The sequence below is a fragment of the Crinia signifera genome, chromosome 12, assembly GCF_055691185.1.
Source record: "Crinia signifera chromosome 12, ASM5569118v1, whole genome shotgun sequence".
Taxonomy (NCBI): domain Eukaryota; kingdom Metazoa; phylum Chordata; class Amphibia; order Anura; family Myobatrachidae; genus Crinia; species Crinia signifera.
The window spans coordinates 77,662,656-77,682,719 of record NC_139228.1 but is presented as its reverse complement, the minus strand read 5'-3'; the positions used below and the strand labels follow the sequence as shown (position 1 = coordinate 77,682,719).

General features: G+C 51.0%; 1 protein-coding gene across 1 annotated transcript in view; it reads left to right on the top strand.

Annotated features, from left to right (window-relative positions):
- LOC146049556 (astacin-like metalloendopeptidase) overlaps positions 1-20,064 on the top strand; it is a 59,444-nt gene that overhangs the window by 37,720 nt on the left and 1,660 nt on the right. The window contains exons 10-12 of the mRNA XM_083166082.1: positions 5,315-5,563; positions 6,430-6,469; positions 15,588-15,741. Coding sequence (XP_083022208.1) covers positions 5,315-5,563; positions 6,430-6,469; positions 15,588-15,741 — 443 coding nt within the window. The remainder of the gene's footprint in view (positions 1-5,314; positions 5,564-6,429; positions 6,470-15,587; positions 15,742-20,064) is intronic.

Here is a 20,064-nt window from a genome sequence, read left to right as displayed (position 1 = left end):
ACCCTGCGCACGGGATTGGATAGAGTTGACACACAAGAGGTTGACACCCACAATGAAGGAGAAGATTTGGTACGACATAACTGCGGAGATTAATGCGGTTGCACCACAACTACGGGAATAAGATTGTGTAAAGAAAAGGAAAGTTTGAGTGTGTACCACACACTTAGGCATACTTATTACAAATACACATGTACATGTGCTAGCACACACATTGATCTGAGACTGAGATTTTTTGCTGCGTACATTGTTTACCTATTAGTGGTTTTATGTAATCTTTATTAATATAATATACAAACTCAGCCCAGTTAGGGCCATTCAGGGTATTGAAGCCATGGCCTCACTGCGCTGAGCCAGTAATGCTAACCATTACACCATCCCTACTGGCCCTAATTAAACGAGTAATTATAAACAAATACGGTGATATGTATAAATTACCATATTCTGACATGTGTCTCAAATTTCTATTGACCTTAGTTATTGTGTGTAACCTCTTTCAGTGTACTACAGTATGAACCACAATATATGAGTACTAGGTGATTCATCGCGCCCTACAGGCGCTCTGCACACCGTCGTAAGGGGCTGCGCCCCCTTAATTTGTGAAGTTTTGTATTGTGAGAAATATGGTTAGAACTGTATGAAAGATGCCCTTTATTGCAACTTGAGTTATAGGTGAAATGTGTTAAATAGAGAGCATATGATTTGGAAGGGGGTGAGTATTGTTTTGTTTGATTAAAAAGCGGTTACAGAGTAAGATGTACATTGATAGTGTGGAGGGTACAGTGACATTTGTGTGTGTGTGTGTGTATGTGTGTGTGTGTGTGTGTGTGTGTGTGTGGGGTGCGTGTTGTTTAGGTGTGTGTGTGCGTGCAATAGTATAGTAGGGTGTTTTTGAGTCAGCGGCTCCCCACTGGTGCAAGTTACGGTTCAGGAGAGCAGGAAGCTGGGTAGTGATACGGGTGTGTGGGCATAAGGGGGACTAAAGAGGATGGTGGGGGACACTGTGCAGCTTCTGCCAGTGGGTGAGGGTCCAGCGTGGCAGCACAGGAGTACAGGATGGTGGCCCTGAGACAGTGTCTCTTCCTACGGGGTGGGAGTTAGGGTGCATGAGAGCAGGAGGCTGGGCTATGGGGCATGATAGGGGTATGTGGGCAACACAGTGTCAGCGACTCCCCAGTGGTGGAAGTTACGGTTCAGGAGAGCAGGAAGCTGGGTAGTGATAGGGGTGTATGGGCATAGGGGGGACTAAAGAGGAGGGTGGGGCACACTGTGCAGCTTCTGTCAGTGGGTGAGGGTCCAGCGTGGCAGCACAGGAGTACAGGACGGTGGCCCTGAGCCAGTGTCTCCTCCTACTGGGTGGGAGTTAGGGTGCATGACAGCAGGAGGCTAGGTGGTGAAGCATGATAGGGGAATGTGGGCAACACAGGGTGAGCGGGTCCCCACTGGCGGAAGTTACGGGGCAGGAGAACAGGAGGCAGGGCAGTGCTAGAGGTGTGTGGGCATGAGGGGTAGTAAAGGTTTTTGTCTGTTGCAGAGTAGGGATGGGCATTGGTGCAGATGCCATCGATGGTTGGCATTGATGGCGATTTTGCACCCTGCCATTGATAGTAGTAAAATATTACTTGGATAACCATCGATTGTTGTAGCTATCGATGGTCATCCATTATATCTGACTGAATAGGCAGTGGTACAATCAGAACTCGGTGGCGAGACTGTCAGGTGTGGGGGGGCGGAGCTATGCTCCGTGTCCCAGCACCATAAAAAATTTTGAAACTTGATCGGTTCTCCTTTGCCATTGATGTAGGGAAACCATCTGGTCCTCCCACATCAATTGCAAAAGTATTCAACATTGTCCTTTAACCATCGATGATTTGAAATCATTGATGGTTGATGGGCATCCCTAGAACTGGAGGAGGGTGGGGGACAGTATGCAGCTCACGGCAGTGGGTGAGCGTCTCCTCCCACTAGGAGGGAGTAAAGGGGTGCATGAGAGCAGGAGGCTGTATAATAGTGGTATGTGGGCAAGACATTGATAAAAGTTGTGGCGCTGGTGCAGAGGACCGTGGGGACACTTCTGGCAGTGGGGGAACCTGCAGCGCAGCAGCCAGGGTCGGATTTCCCACCTAGGGGCGGCACCTGCTTGTGGCGGTACAGGATCCCCCATTCTCACGGGGGTACGTGAAATGTGGGACCTGGGTCACGGGGTTCCGCTGGGGGTTGGAATTGCCGTAAGGGGGTCAGGGGGGTCTGCAAATTGCGGGAGGGGGGGTCAGGGGCCTGCGGGTCCGCAAATCGCGGGAGGGGGCTTGCCGGGGGGGGCATGAATCGCGGGAAGGGAGGGTCCGCAAATTGCGGGAGGGGGTTTGTGTGGGTCAGTGAATTGTGGGAGGGGGGGTTGCGGGGGTCTGTGAATCACGGGAGGGGGCGCAAGGGTGTCGTGAATCGCGGGAGGGGCGAGGGGGTGTCATAAATCGCGGGAGGGACGCGGGGGGTGCCGTGAATCAAGGGATGGGGGGCGCAGGGGAGTGTGTTAGAACCGCGGGATGGGGGGCGCAGGTGTCCGCGAATCACAGGAGGGGGCGGGAGTCTGCAAATCGCGGGAGGGGTGCTGGGGGGGTGGCGTGAATCGCGGGAGGGGGGTTGTGAATTGCGGGAGGAGGGTGTGTATAACGGGAGGGGGGCATGGGGGGTCCCTGAATCGTTTGAGGGGGGGCCCGCGATTAGCGGGGGCGGGCAGGGGTGCGCAAATCTTGGGAGGGGGTGCGGGGGGGCTACAAATCGCGGGGGGGGGGCGTGAATCACAGGAGGGGGGCATGGGGGGGTGCCGTGAATCACGGTAGGGTGGCCCGCGAATAGCGGGAGGGGGCGGGGGTCCGCAAATCGCGGGAGGGGGGGCACGGGGGTGCCGCTTATCGCGGGAGTCGTCCACGAATCGCGGGAGGGGGGCACGGGGGGTGCCGTGAATCGCAGGAGGGGGGGTCCGCGAATAGCGGGAGGGGTTCCGCAAATCGCGGGAGTGGGGGTCGCGGGGAACCCACGAACCGCGGGAGGGGGGGGTCTCAGGGGGGTGCCGTGAATCACGCGGGGGGGGGCGCAGGGGGCCCGTGAATCGCGGGGGGGCCGCGGGTGTCGGGGGGGTGCAGGCAGACCTGCCGCTCACCTGGTGGCTGTGGAGTAGCAGTGTCTTTGCCTGGCAGCATGGGGAGGCAGAGGGTGTCTGGCACTGTGGGCTGCACTCCTGGCTCCCTCATCTATATATCAATCCTGCGTCCTGGGGCTTCCAAGCTATAAGAAACTTACAGATTATAAATTCCACCGTCAGAATTAGAGGAGCCAGCTCTCAATAAGTAGTAAATCTGTAAAGAACCTCTTGTAAGCTATTGCAACAGGGGAGCACTGAGTACAGATTTCATGGTATGTGCCTGTGGAGGGAGGAAACAAAGAGGGGTATTTAATCCCAGGTCACGACTGTCGGTCCATCCTGTTTTCATTTTTATCGACCGCAAATCGCCAGGTGGGATTCATTGTACCGCCTGTCAATCGGTGGAAAGGGGGCCTGTCCGCATAAATGGCCGTGGATTGTTGAGATCCAGCCTTGAGCCTTGACAGTTCACGGCTGTTCTCGGCAAAACTTTTAAAGTCGGGCCCCATTCTGTTGATCTGCCTCTTCAATGCTGTCAGGTAAGAGAACATTGAATAGGCGCCTGCCACTATTTCCCCTGTTAGGCATGTAAATCAATCTAATTTTCTATGCACAGTTTACATCTGCCCCCCTGCAGTGCACATGGGGCCTTATTCTGGTCTGTGCGTACTTTCCCGAATTCTTACGGATGGCGTTTTTTAGCCGTCTGCGCATGCATGGGGAACGCTATGCGCATGTGCCACGCACGGTCTCCGTACTTGTTCTCACTAATACCGTACAGAAATGTGCACTGCAATCACTCGGGAAATATGGGCGTATTATGGGCGTCATTCGGAAATACACAGGGGCGTAGTTTCAAAGTGGGTTAAACTGGGCGTAAACATGGGCGGACACGAGGGAGTGCACTCATTCTGGTAGGCGTGCATTCGGACAGCACACCGAATGCACGCGAACCAAAAGGCAGGAAATATGCGGTGTTCATAAGCAAGTATTGCTTTGCGGACACCACTCGTTCATGCGCTAGGCAATCTCTACGCCTAATCAGGACGGCCGCACCTCAACCAATGTCAGATGAACACAATACAATCCACTCCTTTACTCATTACTCATTAATTACACGCTTGTCAGTGCTTCAATTGGAACCATTGCAGCTTAAATGGACCATTACTAAACACACACATACAGTATGTTACTGTCTACATCCTTGCTGGCGGGTCGCCAGAACGTACGCGCTGGCGACCCGCCAGCAGCCTCGCCAGCGAGGAGTCTGAGACGCACGTGCGTCTCACGCGCACGCGCGTCTCAGTCTCCGTCGCTAGCGCGACGGAAACCCTGTCTGTCTCCGCCTCAGGGAGACGGACAGGGTTAGGGGGGGTTAGTGGGGGGTGCGGGCAGGCGGCGGGGACCCCGGGTTACCGCCGGCAAGCCGGCGGGGACCCGGGGAACTGATGGAAGCGCCGTCGGAAGGGGACGCGCGCGCCCTCTCGTGCGCGTGCGTCCCCTTCTCACCATCGCCATGGCGCTGGCGGGGGATGGCGGCTGGCGACGCCAGCGCCATCCCCTGCAAAGATGGGACCTGACCCATCTGTATATGCTGCAGTTTTCACACACTTTTACACTGCAACCAATGGACAGAACTTACTATCACTAATAGAAATAGACATGTCACTTCTACATGTATCAATTAAACCACACATTTCGGGATAAAAATATACATTTATTACAAGAACTTCAAAAATAAAATAGAAACCGTAACAAATTGAAAGGTACCATGCCAGGAATGTATAAAAATAATATATAATAAATAAATGAATTTGTCACATACAGAACCACAGCAGAATCATTAGGAAAACATCAGGTGGCTTTGTGAGGGGACAGGCAAAAATGTGAGGGGACAGGCAGTGAGGGGCTTTGCTGGGGAGGGGACGGAGGAGGCTTACCTCCGTCTCCCTCCGGCTGGCTCCCCGTTGCGGCGTCGGCGGCGAGATTGCGGCCTGGAGGAACTTGAGTCCGGGAGGATTCAAGTTCCTCCAATCAACCGCCGGTATTTTGAATGGCGCGCCTCGCGCGAGCCAATAAGCGCTCGCGACGAGGCGGCCAATCAGCGCGGGACGCGGCGGACCAATCCGGGCTCGCCGCGTCATAGCTCCGCCTCCTCCCAGCGTCTTATATTAGACGCGGGGGAGCGGCGGAGCGGAGTTCGTCGGCAGAGAGGGAGCGTGGAAGAGCTCCTGAAGCAGAGACAGAGCAGCGGAGGCGGCGGCGGCGGCAGAGACGGCGGCAGAAGACCCAGGGACAGCCAGCACCGCAGCAGGGGCTACCGAAGAGCCCGAAGCCTGAAGCTGAGGACCGGAGAGTGCTGCAGCAGTGGGGAGACAAAAGAGCTAACGAAGTCCCCTGCTGCAGCCTCTTCCACCGGATCGGGTAAGTGGCCCTGGTCGGCCACCACCTACCAATAGCCTGCCCTAGACCACCACTGTCAGGCCTCCTGCCTGTGCCCCACTGTCAGGCCTCCTGCCTGTGCCCCACTGTCAGGCCTCCTGCCTGTGCCCCACGGTCAGGCCTCCTGCCTGTGCCCCACGGTCAGGCCCCCTGCCTGTGCCCCACTGTCAGGCCTCCTGCCTGTGCCCCACTGTCAGGCCTCCTGCCTGTGTCCCACTGTCAGGCCTCCGGCCTGTGCCTCACTGTCAGGCCTCCTGCCTGTGCCTCAGTCAGGCCTCCAGCCTGTGCCTCGTCATCAGGCCTCCGGCCTGTGCCCTAACTCCAGGCCTTCTGCCTGTACGAAATCACCAGGCCTGTGCCTAATCACCAGGCCTCCGGACTGTGTTACATCCACAGATCTCCGGCGTGTGTCGTCAGCAGGTTTACTGGCTGTGTCTTATAGGCCTGCGGCATCCATCTTAGGTCTGTCGGCCATTTTGTATGTTAGTTACTGTATAGGAAGGGAAGGGTGATCCAGCCCTCCCACACCACAGGCCCTGAGCTGGGATAGACGGCTGTCTACCCAGGCTTCGGTGACTGTTCTAGGGGTGTACTGCATTAGGCCGGGAGTACTTTATATCACAGAGGTTAGCACCTTTCACACACACCTGTTATAGTATAATCTGATCACGTTATTGTTTCTGTTGTTGGATTGTCCTTATGTCTGCCTTGACTGTTAGTTAGAGGATATTGTTTGTTGTTTACTAGTGTAAGTTCAGCCTAGATACTCGTGTTACGTTAGGGACAGGTTAGTCCTAGTTAGATTAGTGAAGGATTGTAGAGAGGCTGTTTTCGTTCTTGTTCCCCAGGTGCTGGGACCCTCAAGCAAGGTGACAAGGAGTTACGTAGGTGAGTTTTATCCGTGTGTGTGTTCGTCCCTGAGCGCCGGTCTGTGGCTCTCCCGTGAGAGAGTCACACCTATCACCTACGTGCGAAAGTGCGAATAGGTGAAGTTAGGGTGGCTGAGGCCTTTGGCCGATGATGACCTTCGCCTAACCGGCGAAGCTTGTAGCCACCCGCGGGTGTCCATAAGTGACCCCGTCTTACTATACAGCCCGGCTGTGGTTACAAGTATCCTTTTCCCCTCTAGTGATATTTCGGTCCTCGTTGGATACCTGAGGCGGACTCTTCGCAGAACCTTTGAGGGTTGAGGAGCTCACCTAACCGTAAGTGAATTACTATTTATTCACATTTAAATGTGAATAAATAGTAATTCACTTACGGTTAGGTGAGCTCCTCAACCCTCAAAGGTTCTGCGAAGAGTCCGCCTCAGGTATCCAACGAGGACCGAAATATCACTAGAGGGGAAAAGGATACTTGTAACCACAGCCGGGCTGTATAGTAAGACGGGGTCACTTATGGACACCCGCGGGTGGCTACAAGCTTCGCCGGTTAGGCGAAGGTCATCATCGGCCAAAGGCCTCAGCCACCCTAACTTCACCTATTCGCACTTTCGCACGTAGGTGATAGGTGTGACTCTCTCACGGGAGAGCCACAGACCGGCGCTCAGGGACGAACACACACACGGATAAAACTCACCTACGTAACTCCTTGTCACCTTGCTTGAGGGTCCCAGCACCTGGGGAACAAGAACGAAAACAGCCTCTCTACAATCCTTCACTAATCTAACTAGGACTAACCTGTCCCTAACGTAACACGAGTATCTAGGCTGAACTTACACTAGTAAACAACAAACAATATCCTCTAACTAACAGTCAAGGCAGACATAAGGACAATCCAACAACAGAAACAATAACGTGATCAGATTATACTATAACAGGTGTGTGTGAAAGGTGCTAACCTCTGTGATATAAAGTACTCCCGGCCTAATGCAGTACACCCCTAGAACAGTCACCGAAGCCTGGGTAGACAGCCGTCTATCCCAGCTCAGGGCCTGTGGTGTGGGAGGGCTGGATCACCCTTCCCTTCCTATACAGTAACTAACATACAAAATGGCCGACAGACCTAAGATGGATGCCGCAGGCCTATAAGACACAGCCAGTAAACCTGCTGACGACACACGCCGGAGATCTGTGGATGTAACACAGTCCGGAGGCCTGGTGATTAGGCACAGGCCTGGTGATTTCGTACAGGCAGAAGGCCTGGAGTTAGGGCACAGGCCGGAGGCCTGATGACGAGGCACAGGCTGGAGGCCTGACTGAGGCACAGGCAGGAGGCCTGACAGTGAGGCACAGGCCGGAGGCCTGACAGTGGGACACAGGCAGGAGGCCTGACAGTGGGGCACAGGCAGGAGGCCTGACAGTGGGGCACAGGCAGGGGGCCTGACCGTGGGGCACAGGCAGGAGGCCTGACCGTGGGGCACAGGCAGGAGGCCTGACAGTGGGGCACAGGCAGGAGGCCTGACAGTGGGGCACAGGCAGGAGGCCTGACAGTGGTGGTCTAGGGCAGGCTATTGGTAGGTGGTGGCCGACCAGGGCCACTTACCCGATCCGGTGGAAGAGGCTGCAGCAGGGGACTTCGTTAGCTCTTTTGTCTCCCCACTGCTGCAGCACTCTCCGGTCCTCAGCTTCAGGCTTCGGGCTCTTCGGTAGCCCCTGCTGCGGTGCTGGCTGTCCCTGGGTCTTCTGCCGCCGTCTCTGCCGCCGCCGCCGCCTCCGCTGCTCTGTCTCTGCTTCAGGAGCTCTTCCACGCTCCCTCTCTGCCGACGAACTCCGCTCCGCCGCTCCCCCGCGTCTAATATAAGACGCTGGGAGGAGGCGGAGCTATGACGCGGCGAGCCCGGATTGGTCCGCCGCGTCCCGCGCTGATTGGCCGCCTCGTCGCGAGCGCTTATTGGCTCGCGCGAGGCGCGCCATTCAAAATACCGGCGGTTGATTGGAGGAACTTGAATCCTCCCGGACTCAAGTTCCTCCAGGCCGCAATCTCGCCGCCGACGCCGCAACGGGGAGCCAGCCGGAGGGAGACGGAGGTAAGCCTCCTCCGTCCCCTCCCCAGCAAAGCCCCTCACTGCCTGTCCCCTCACAGCTTCACAACAAAAGTATAGCACCAACACTTCAAGTACAGCAGACAGTAATGGTAGCCGAAAGAGGGCAACAGGGGAACCAAACAAGACATTTGAAACAAGGGCAAATGTGGGTACCCTCTGCACGGGATTGGACACAGGTAGCTGACACACACAGCTCAATGAAAGATTTGGGAAGACATAGGGGGGAAATTAATGCGGACACAAGTTCATTTGCGGGCACGTTTGGCCCTGGTAGGCTCCTTGCCATGTGCAGCAGCTCTTCAGCCACGGCCACGTTCGGATGGTGGCCCAGGTGGAGCAGATGCTGGTGAGGGGGGGGATGGTGTTCCCCCTCTGCCAGCAGGGAGTGCTGCTGGTGGTAATGCACCAGAAACGGATGACAATAGGACCCTATTGCTGGAAACTAGCTCCACCATAAGCTCATTATGGTGGAGGAGGAGGTCATTTTGACGCAGGGCTTGATCTGCCAGCACCTGCAGGCTTGCAGCTATTGACTGCTGGGCCTCAGCCATAGCCTGCAGGCTCCCAGCTATTGTCTGCTGGGTGCTGACCAAACCCTGCATGACCTCCTCGGTCCTACGCATCCGCTCTGATGCTAAGTCTCCCTGCTGGTGAATCTTCCCAAGCACCTGCACCCACCTGTCGTATTCGGGCTCGGCCAGTGGCTGCTGCTGCTGCACGTGCCTGGCACTGGTGGCAGGTGGCACAGACTCCGCCACCTCCTCAAGAGATTCTTCACCAAGCGGTGGGGATGCTGGTGAAAGAGAAAATTTCAATTACAACACATTCCAAGCAAATTAGGAGCAACTACTTATGCCATGGCAAATAATTACCTTCAACAAAAGAAGCAAAGACTTCCGCTGGGGACTCGCTATCCATGGTGCTCACCCCCCGGACCTCCTCTACTGCAATGCAGCACTGTGCCATCTCCTCCAGGGGGGTGAGCTTCAGCCGGCCTGGCATGGGGCCAGCCCCAGAGGTGTGGCTGTGTTCCCACCGCTTGGTCAATTTCTTCTTGAGGTTGGTTTTGAAGTCATGCCACCTGCAATCAAAGTTTACATATTACTACATGTCACTCCTCATGTTTGCTGTAGCACCCATTGCAATCTGCATCTGATTACAACATGTGCTTCATTACACCAAACTTACATTATATTTAACTCGAAAACCAACCCTTAGAAGATAAACTCACACTCACCCTACAATAACTATCGATTAAATTACATGGCAATCATGTCCGTGGCTCCAGGCAACGTGACCGGCCATTGACCAACTCCATCTAACATGTAATGTAAACATTACTGGTCTTGTACTGCTCAAATGTAACACACATGAACTTGCCTCTTCTTAACGTGCTCGGCCTCACGAACTTGTGGAGCTACCGAATTAATTTCCGCAGTTATGTCCTCCCAAATCTTCCATCTCCTTGTGTGTGTCAACCTGTCCTGTGGACACTCAATCCAATCCCGTGTGCGGGGTACCAGGATGGCAAGCTCCTGCGCTTCGAATGCCATGTTTCTGCTGCTTGGTTCCTCTGTTGGCCTCTTTCGGCCACGCCCACGGCCACGCCCACGGCCACCTGTCGCTGTACTTGAAGTGCTGGCCAGGCTACTCTGTTGGGAAGCCACCTGTTGTGTTCCCAATGATTCTGCTGAGGCTGAAGATGGGCCAGCTGCCGATTGGCCTGATGTGGATGGCCCAGCTGCCTGCTCTTCTCCCACTGGCTGGTCTGTGTTGAGGGGGACATAGGAGGTGCTGGAGTCCATGCGGGCAAACAGGTCCTGGCACTCCTGCTCTTCCTCAGATAGAGATCCAGCCATGTTTGCAACAACTTTTGGCCTTTCTAGCACAACTTTAAATACTATTTATGTAATTGGCGTACATCAGCGACACCCTGCGTTCCGTGCGGCAGCGTCACGTACGGCAGCGTACGCCGGGCTGTTTGTGCGGCGCATAGGCCACGCCCATAGTAGCGGCAATTCGATTGTGCAAAACCTGGCGTACCTTTAAAGTCTAATTTAGGTGAACTGTTGTAAGATTTGCTATATTGGCCACCTCCAACGTTATGAAATGATAAATGCTATCTGTGAATGTTCATTAGTACTGTGCTATTGTTGAGATTGTCCTAAAAATGTAAGTAACCCAATCCATTTGGAAATCCAGGCCACAATTCATGCAATAGTCATCACTGATGTCATGCACAACACATGTGCTAGGCCTATAAATCGTGGTTTGCTGCTAGATTCATTTGTCTCCAGATCTGTATTGTGCCAGGGTCTAAGGTAAGCTCTCCCATGGTCATGGGAGAGCTTACCTTAGACCCTGGCACAATACAGATCATTAGGCAGCATGGCCTCTTAATGCCAATAGCAATAGCACTACCTATTATGTTTGAGGTGTATTGGTTTAAGAGCAATATTGCAGGTCACACTTATACCTTGTACATAGATTTGAAAATGTATTTTATGTTTCCATTATTTTAGCTGACCTTATCATCCATGTCTGGTGAGTACATTGAATTTCATACTTTTTTCACCATGTATGTGTGGGATGTGTGGGTGATTATTTTATTTGTAGATGTAATATTTATTCACATATATATATATATATATATATATATATATATATATATATATATATATATATATATTTTTTTTTTTAGGGGGGTTTATTTTTAAATATATTTGCAGTAGGAGCTAGGCAGCCAGGCAGCCAGGCAGGCAGGCAGGCAGGTGGCCAATATAATGGTATAGTCAGGAGAAGTGCTAGTATGTGTATGTGTTTTTTCTCATAAATGTACGTATACACATAAGTGCATACAGTAAGTAATGCGAAGTACAGCTAAGCGATGCCAAGCTATAGCACGCGTTGCTTGGCGGTGCAATGTTTTCGCCGATTGTTGGGCGCATACACAATGTCCATGTCAATATGGATAATAAAGTTAATACCAAATAGTAAAGTTAACAACCAATCACACGACAGGAAGTATTTTCATGTGCCATTGCTAAAATGGCTGCCTACCGGCGTGCACCACCCTTCTCCACTGCGGAGCTCCTTGCGCTGGTGGCAGTGATGGAGAGGAGGCTGGGGCAGGCAGGCCCCTACATATCAAACCGGGACAAGCGCCGGGCATATGTTGCAGCCCGGCGCCACATATTCGCCTGCACTAATGTGCGAAGGACCATCGCCCAATTGGAGAGGCGATGGTCCGACCTGCGGAGGCGGCAGCCGGAGCGGCTGCAGGCATTGAGGCGGCGTCTTCAACGCTGTAAGTATTTACGCAAAATACACATAATTGACAGTGGGCCAGATGAACTAAGCTTCAAAAGGGATAAAATGGAGAGTAATAAACAGCCAGCCAATCAGCTCCTATCTGACATTTTTCAAATACAGTCTGTGACATGGCAGGTATGAGCTGATTGGCTGCCTGTTTATCACTCTCCATTTTATCACTTTTGAAGCTTAGTGCATCTGGCCCAGTGAATGTTATAATTTTCACATTATTTAATATTAATATTACATGAGGTCAATTGGGTGTTGATGACATAGAAATGCCATATACAGATGGGTCAGGGTCCATCTTTGCAGGGGATGGCGCTGGCGTCGCCAGCCGCCATCCCCCGCCAGCGCCATGGCGATGGTGAGAAGGGGACGCGCGCGCACGAGAGGCGCGCGCGTCCCCTTCCGACGGCACTTCGATCCGTTCCCCCGGGTCCCCGCCGGCTTGCCGGCGGTAACCCGGGGTCCCCGCCGCCTGCCCGCACCCCCCTAACCCCTCCTAACCCTGTCCGTCTCCCTGAGGCGGAGACGGACAAGGTTTTCCGTCGCGCCAGCGACGGAGACTGAGACGCGCGTGCGCGTGAGACGCACGTGCGTCTCAGTCTCCTCGCTGGCGAGGCTGCTGGCGGGTCGCCAGCGCGTACGTTCTGGCGACCCGCCAGCAAGGATAAAAGACATAACATACTGTACTATATGTGTGATATATAACACATATATAATGTGGTTATGATATGTACTTGTTATAGTGATTAGAATGTCAAATGACACTCAACCATTTTGTTTGTTTAACCCACAGCGCGGGAGAGAGCCAGACAGGCCCGTGAGGAGGGCCAGGAGAAGGGCCAGGAGGAGGCCACAGAGGAGGGCCAGGAGGAGGCCACAGAGGAGGCCCAGGAGGAGGCCACAGAGGAGGCCCAGGAGGAGGCCACAGAGGAGGCCCAGGAGGTAGAAGTGGAGGGCCAGGTGGAGGAGGAGGAGGCGGGACAGGTGGAGATGGAGGAGGAGGAGGTTAAGGGCCGCCATGAGGTGGAATACCTCACCTCCACCACCCCTACACACACCCCTCCCCCTAGCCACTCACCAACCTCCTCTGTCTACCTTCCTACCTCCCCCCCCCCCCTATTTACCAAGAGGAGGAGCTCGCCCTACCCCTCCCGGATTTCCCACCACCTCCAAATCTGGAGCAAGAAGAGATGGTGCAGCTGCCTGGCAGGGGTAAGTAGACGTAATGCCTCATTACTGACTTAGGTACAGTTTGTTATGTCGCACAGCTGATGACATTTTGCTATAATATAGTAAAGAGTAGTCCAAACAAATGGAAAACAACAGACACACTTTGGCCTTATAGGGCCATGCTGCAAAAGTGCAATCTGGAGGCTCATGTAGGTGATGAGTGTTTATTTCTGGAGGGTCTTTGTATAGAAGCAACAATAAAACATCAATGGAATATGGGCAGCCCTGATTTATAATGGAGTCCCAAGTGTCCAGTTCCCCTGGGCCCCCCTCTAGCCAGTGGGCCCGTGTTGTTGCCATGTATTTTTGAAAGGTATTATGTAGGATGGATTGGCCTTAGAAATTGTTTGGTGTATGGAAGCGGATTAGTGCTGCACTTTCACCTATCTGGCAATGTTAAAAGGAATCATAAAGTAATGGGTAGAGGGACTAGCCTAGCCTTTTAATGTGGTATCTATTCTCTCTCTCTCTATCTCTCTCTCTATCTCTCTCTCTCTCTCTCTCTCTCTCTCTCTCTATCTCTCTCTTTATCTCTCTCTATCTCTCTCTCTATCTATCATGCAGTTTAGCTATTAAGCAGTGACATGCAGGTATATATGTATGGCTAAATGTGGCATGTTGTAGTGGGTGTAGCTTTCTAGTAGATTGGTGAGTGTTTTGCCAGGAGAAGTGTGAGTGAGGCTCAAGTGTTGTTGTTGTGATTTTGATAGATACATTGTGAAGTTTATGAGTCACATATTCTGTTGTGTAAGCCAGTGTGTGTGTGTGTGTGTGTGTGTGTGTGTGTGTGTGTGTGTGTGTGTGTGGCAGCATCATATACAGGTCGAGTATCCCGTATCCGAATATCCGTTATCCGAATTATTCCGAAATACGGACATTCCAGAAAGTGAAAAAAAAAACTTTTTTTGCTAAAAACTCACTGGGGACATATGTAACAGCATCACTGGGGACATGATATGTAACTGGCACTATATATGTGCAAGACAATGATTGCTTGGCATTCAAATTCAGTGCTGAGATAGTACACACATTTTGCTTCACGTTTTGAAACCTTGTTTTTTGAACAATTAAAATATGTTTGTGTGTATTTTATGTGGTAATAAAATATATTTGTGTGTATATTATGTGTTTATACAGCATAAATGCAAGATACTTCAAAATACATCATTGAAATATTAAAATATTCCGAAATACGGAATAATCCGTTATCCAAAATTCTCCTGGTCCCGAGCATTTTGGATACGGGATACTCAACCTGTATTTTCTGCCTTTAGAAACAGTATTGGCTATGTAATTGTTTGTATGTATGATTTCTCATGCTGTAGGTACTTAGGATTGACTGTACAAGGTGTACCTGAGTAGCATAATTAATGTTGAACCCCCATTAACATGCCCACAGATGACCCGGAAGAAGCCCAGGGTGAAAGAGGGGCCCTCCTGAGGCTGCGGCAGGACCTCATGAGAATGGCGGCACACGTCCAGGACCTGTGCGACCTCCTGCTTGAATAATTTAATTTTTTTGTTATTATTTTATGTAAATAAATTTTTCAGTTAAAGTATGAAGTGGTCGGTGTGTTACTTTATTATTTTACAGTTTAAGTATAAATATAAGAAAATAAGTAAAAATAGTGATGTTTAGTTATGTAAGCTGCAAAAGGTATATACAGTAGATAGATGTTTTTATTGCATAGCAGTGATTGAAAGAGAATGTTAGGGTTAATGTAAAGTGGTTTTTAAGTGTTTAATTATCAATTAGATAAATAATAAATGAATAATAGATGACCAGGATAAACAATCCCTTTTCAATGAGGTTGGCTAATTGCCTAAGTGTGTCATGTGATCGATTTGGGGATTCAGATAAGAGTGGTGGTGATTTGTGCGTAAATACACCGCATCGGTGCGTACGGGCAGGTTCCCGTCCGTTCTGAAGCGGTAAGACCGTGCATACGCTGTAAGACCGTGCAGAATCTGTGTGTGTCCACCGCACACGCATGGTTTGGATGTCGTCCGTAAACACGCCCTGTTCTAAAAGAGTGAGTCCGTCCGAATGCGGAGGCTCGGTGGGCGTTTCTATGGACGATGTCCGCACAGCGTGGCGTGCGGACCGCTCCGTAAGAATTCGGGAAAGTACGCACCGACCAGAATAAGTGCCAATGTGAGTGTGTGTGGGTGGAGTCAGAGGCTCCACTCAGCGTTATAGACACACTCACACATTGAGTGACAGATGTAGCCAAATATATAAGAGAATGCAATACATTATTGCCACTTCACATATTCAAAAATATTAGATGGCGACTGTGAATGTATAACGATATGCTCAATGGCCTTGTTAATCCTGGCAAGTTTTAGTTTTTAGAAAATTAAAGTTATGTTGAATGAAGCATCATATAAAACCAGTAGCATATAACAATGCATCATATTACAAACTTCCGGTGTTAGATGTAATAATTGTTTAATCTTTGGTTGCAGGAGGCATGATTTCAAAAGCAACCTCAAGAAGAAACTGACCGCACGTTGGACAAACAGCCAGACCACTGGGGCTGGCCCCATGCCATCCAGACTGAAGCTCACCTCCCTTAAGCAGTTGGCCGAGGCCTGCGTGGCTATAGAGGAGATCCGGGGGGTGAGCAACATGGACAGTGAGGCCCCAGTGGATGTATTCGTGGCTGAACTAGAAGGTAATTTGTTAGCATGACATAACTATTTTTTTAAAAGTTTGAAGGAATGGGTACTTGTGTGTTATCACGGCGCCCATTGCATCGCATACCACTTATTAAGGTATGCGATGCTATGCGATGGACCCGATTTCAGCCTTTTCCCGGGCTGAGTATACAATTTTAAAATCGGGTCACATCGCATGCCATTACAATGGCATGCGATGCAGCGCGATTTTCCATTGAGTCCCATGTTAAATGCCCCCCAGACCCGATTTTTAATTGTATACCCACCCTGATGGGTAATAAATATGTAAAATGCCCCCACATTGTTAACGGCCCCCCACTATCAACGCCAACCCAAAGCGTGGCGAGCGCTGCGAGCCCGCGAGGGGCGGCAGTACGTATCCTCCGACCTTTTCATACCCCCACTATCCACGTCGGCGTGTAGTTGATTTTCATAGGCGTGCGCAGGCCATTTTATTAGAGGGTGCACCATTGGAGGGGCATGTCCATCACCGTCTACTGGGCGTGTCCATCACAGTCTACTGGGCGTGTCCATCAATGCTTATTGGGCATCAATGCAAACTAAATAAAAGGTGACTTTATGTATACAGTATACACTTCAGAATGAACCATCCCCCCCCCACACACACATATACTGGAAACAGGGACGGTGAGCGTGGTAGGCGCACTGCAAAAATCTACACTGTAATGTCCATTACACATAATGCCACAAACTGTAATGCTCATTACACATAATGCCAAACACAGTAATGACCATTAAACATAATGCCGACCATCCATAATGCCCATTTCACATAATGCCACACACCGTAATGTCCATTACACATTATGCCATGGCTTAAGCAATACCGTAATGCCCATTACTTGTTATACCAAACACTGTAATGCCCACGTTGTGCCTCAGACCGTGATGCCCATTACACATTACGCCCCACACTGTGATGCCCCTTACATGTTGCCCCTTACAGACTGTGATGCCCATTAAACATTACGCCTTAGACCGTGATGCCCATTACACATTATGCCTCACATCATGAACCCCTGTGTCAGCCATGTCCCCATTCCCCTGTGTCAGTCATGTCCCCCTCCCCCTGTGTCAGCCATGTACCCTTCCACCTGTGTCAGCCATGTCCCCCTAACCCTGTCAGCCATGTCCCCCTGTGTCAGCCATGTACCCTTCCACCTGTGTCAGCCATGTCCCCCTAACCCTGTCAGCCATGTCCCCTTCTCCCTGTGTCAGCCCTGACCCTATTCCCCTGTGCCAGTCCTGACCCCATTCTCCTGTGCCAGCCATGGCCAATGTTCCCCTCCCCCTGTGTCAGCCATGTCCTCCATTCCCTGTCAGCCATGTCCCCTTCCCACCTGAGTCAGCCCTGCTGTGGGAGTGATTACTTTGTGGGGTCACATACCATTTAGTCCCGACTGCCAGTGCACACTGCTGTGCAGGCTGCTCTCCAGACTCCCTCCTCCTCTGGGTGCAGTGACAGCCACAAGTCTTCTCCTTGCATCTTAAACGCAGCCGCCAGACCCAGTTCCTCTGTGAAGTAAAGCGCAGCCAGCCTGCTGAAAAAAGTGCAGAGCTGATCTACGTCAGAGGGGAGCGCCGAGCTAATCGTTCCGCCTCTGCTTGGGGCACACTGCAGTCGGGGGACACGTCAGAGGGCACAGCGGCACTGAGGCACAGTGGAGGGAGGAGAGGGGGCAGATGGCGCGCCCGCTCTCCTCTCCGCTCCTGGAGGAGGGAGGGAGAAGGCACCCTACCCGACACGGACCTAGTCGGCAATTTATAGCCATTCGCCGTCGCCAACCAACTCCATGTGACAGTCCTGCGCCAGTTGTGTCAGTTTGATCTGGCCTGTCACTCGGAGATTTGAGCGGCTGCCGGGGATTAGGAGGTGCCTGTGCACCCACGGCACCCCCCGTGCGCACGCCTATGTTGATTTTATAAAGTGTGGCGAGCGCAGCGAGCCACCAAGCCCAAGCCCTAAGGAGAGTTTGCTGCAAACATGTCTGGATCAGAGTCTGACAATGGTACTTCTGAGCATGACCTCATCCTGGCTCAGCTGGAGTCCATTACATCAAATGTAATGGACTGTTTTCACAGTCTTGAGCCCGTGCACGGAGCAGCGGAGCACTGACAAGCACCAGCCAATCTCCTAGACAACGCTTAGCGCATCCTCAGTCCATCGAGCCCATAGTGGCATCTTATCACCATGACAACACGCCCGTCTCAGGCGCTCCCACACTCCGCCGCACCGGACATGACGTCAGATGCCCAGGCTGACTCCCTGCTTGGACGGAGAGGCACATACATTCCTCCGGTATTTAAGGTAGGATCTTATATCATTGCAAGGTGAACTAATAGCCTTACGGCTAAGAGTATACAAGCGCCTGATAGGGTGTTTATGCCAAGCGGCTCCTGCTAGGCGGTGTCACACCCTAAATAAGTATAGAGAAAAAAAGAGAAAAGGTGGAGCGCTATAAATTGAATCAATATGGTATTCAAAGAATATATAGGTGGTTTTATTTGCTTAATAATATGTGGATTAAAAGCCACTTAACTTTTTTTTCATACCTTTGAAAAAGCTGTCAGAGGACAGAGAAACATGTCAGGGAGCACCTGCTGATTGTATTGGATTTACTGGCTGCAATCGGATACCCTGTCTTGGAGTACTAACTTGCTTACACCTGGATCGTCCACTGGGCAAAAAAAAATTAATATTCCAAACTTGGCACACCACCACCTGCACAATACGGATTACAAAGGCGCATAATATATTGTTGAGGACACCCACAATCCATCGGGTTTACCATCTTCCTCCAGCGCCCCCTCATCCGGCAAGGTTTATGGACCCCACTACAATCAATTTTTACAAATAATTTTTACGCCTCAGGACGTTAAAATCCAGTACCCATAAGCACCTCCATAAAAGGACACTACCAAGGGAATCCATGCCATAAGTATTACCCACATTCTTGTATTTTACTATATGTACCCTTATATTATTCTTTACAATTAATTGCATTTTTAAATCTTTTTGTATTTTGCTCAAATATGTCTTTATGTAATATTATTGTGTAAAATATATTTTATACCCATCAAGTTAAGTGGCTTTAAATCCACATATTATTAAGCAAATAAAACCACCTATGAATACCATATTGATCCAATTTATAGCGCTCCACCTTCTCTCTTTTTTAGGATCTTATATCATTGCACTGTTTATACACCTTGAAGAAGGGGTTCTGTTTATGGCCCTGAAACGTTGGTTTTTTATTAAACACATTGTTTATATGAAAAATCCTGTGGATAGCCGCTGTTTGTCCAGCACCGATATATATATATATATATTTTATAATACTCACCTGTTTTTAGCACCCCCCCAGGGTCTTAATCCAGTGCTGTCTGTGGCTCAAAAAATTTGGGGGAATTTTTGAGATTCCGCAGGTGCATATCATTGCAGCACCTGCGCGTAGTACTGGATTATAACTGCCATCCATTAAAGCACAATACCTGTATAGTAACGAGGTGGAATTTTTACATTTTTTACAAAAATTTACATTTTTACTTGTGTGTACTCTGTTAAAGTACATGTAAAAATGTAAGTGCATCCGGGAACCTTGTCAGCGATGTAGTTCATCAAAATGAATTACAAATTCCACCAGGAAGAACTTCAATTAAGTCCAAAAAATACAGAGGCATCTGTAATGGTGGATTCCAGCTGGGATGAATTAATATTGTGTGAAGATTGTGTGCAAATCAGCAATGGATATCAAATCAACAATGGATATATATACCAGGTTGATACCAGGTTGAACTAGATGGACGCAAGTCTTTTTTCAGCCTTACCTACTATGTAACTATGTAGGATGATGTACAGTCAGGGCCGGTGCCACCACTAGGCAGGACTAGGCATTTGCCTAGGGCCCTGGCTACTGGAGGGCGGTAATGAGCCGCCGAGGAGAGTTACCATAGAGGTACCATAGAAAGCTGGGAGCGGGGAGCAGGTAAGACAGAGGGCTTCCCTCTTCCCCCACCCCCCATCCCGCCTCTGAATCAATGCTGCCCTCCCCCCCTGGACGTGGGGGCTGCTGCGGCAGCAGTATTGCCCGCATCACAACCACCCCCCACCCCCCTGGAGTGCGGGCTGCTGCAGTATCGCCCGCAAATCCCCCCCCCCCCCCCCGGAGCGCGGGTGCCCGCCGCCACATTTTGTGGGGTCACAAACCAATAATTTCAGGCACAAGTGTGGCAATCCCTGTCA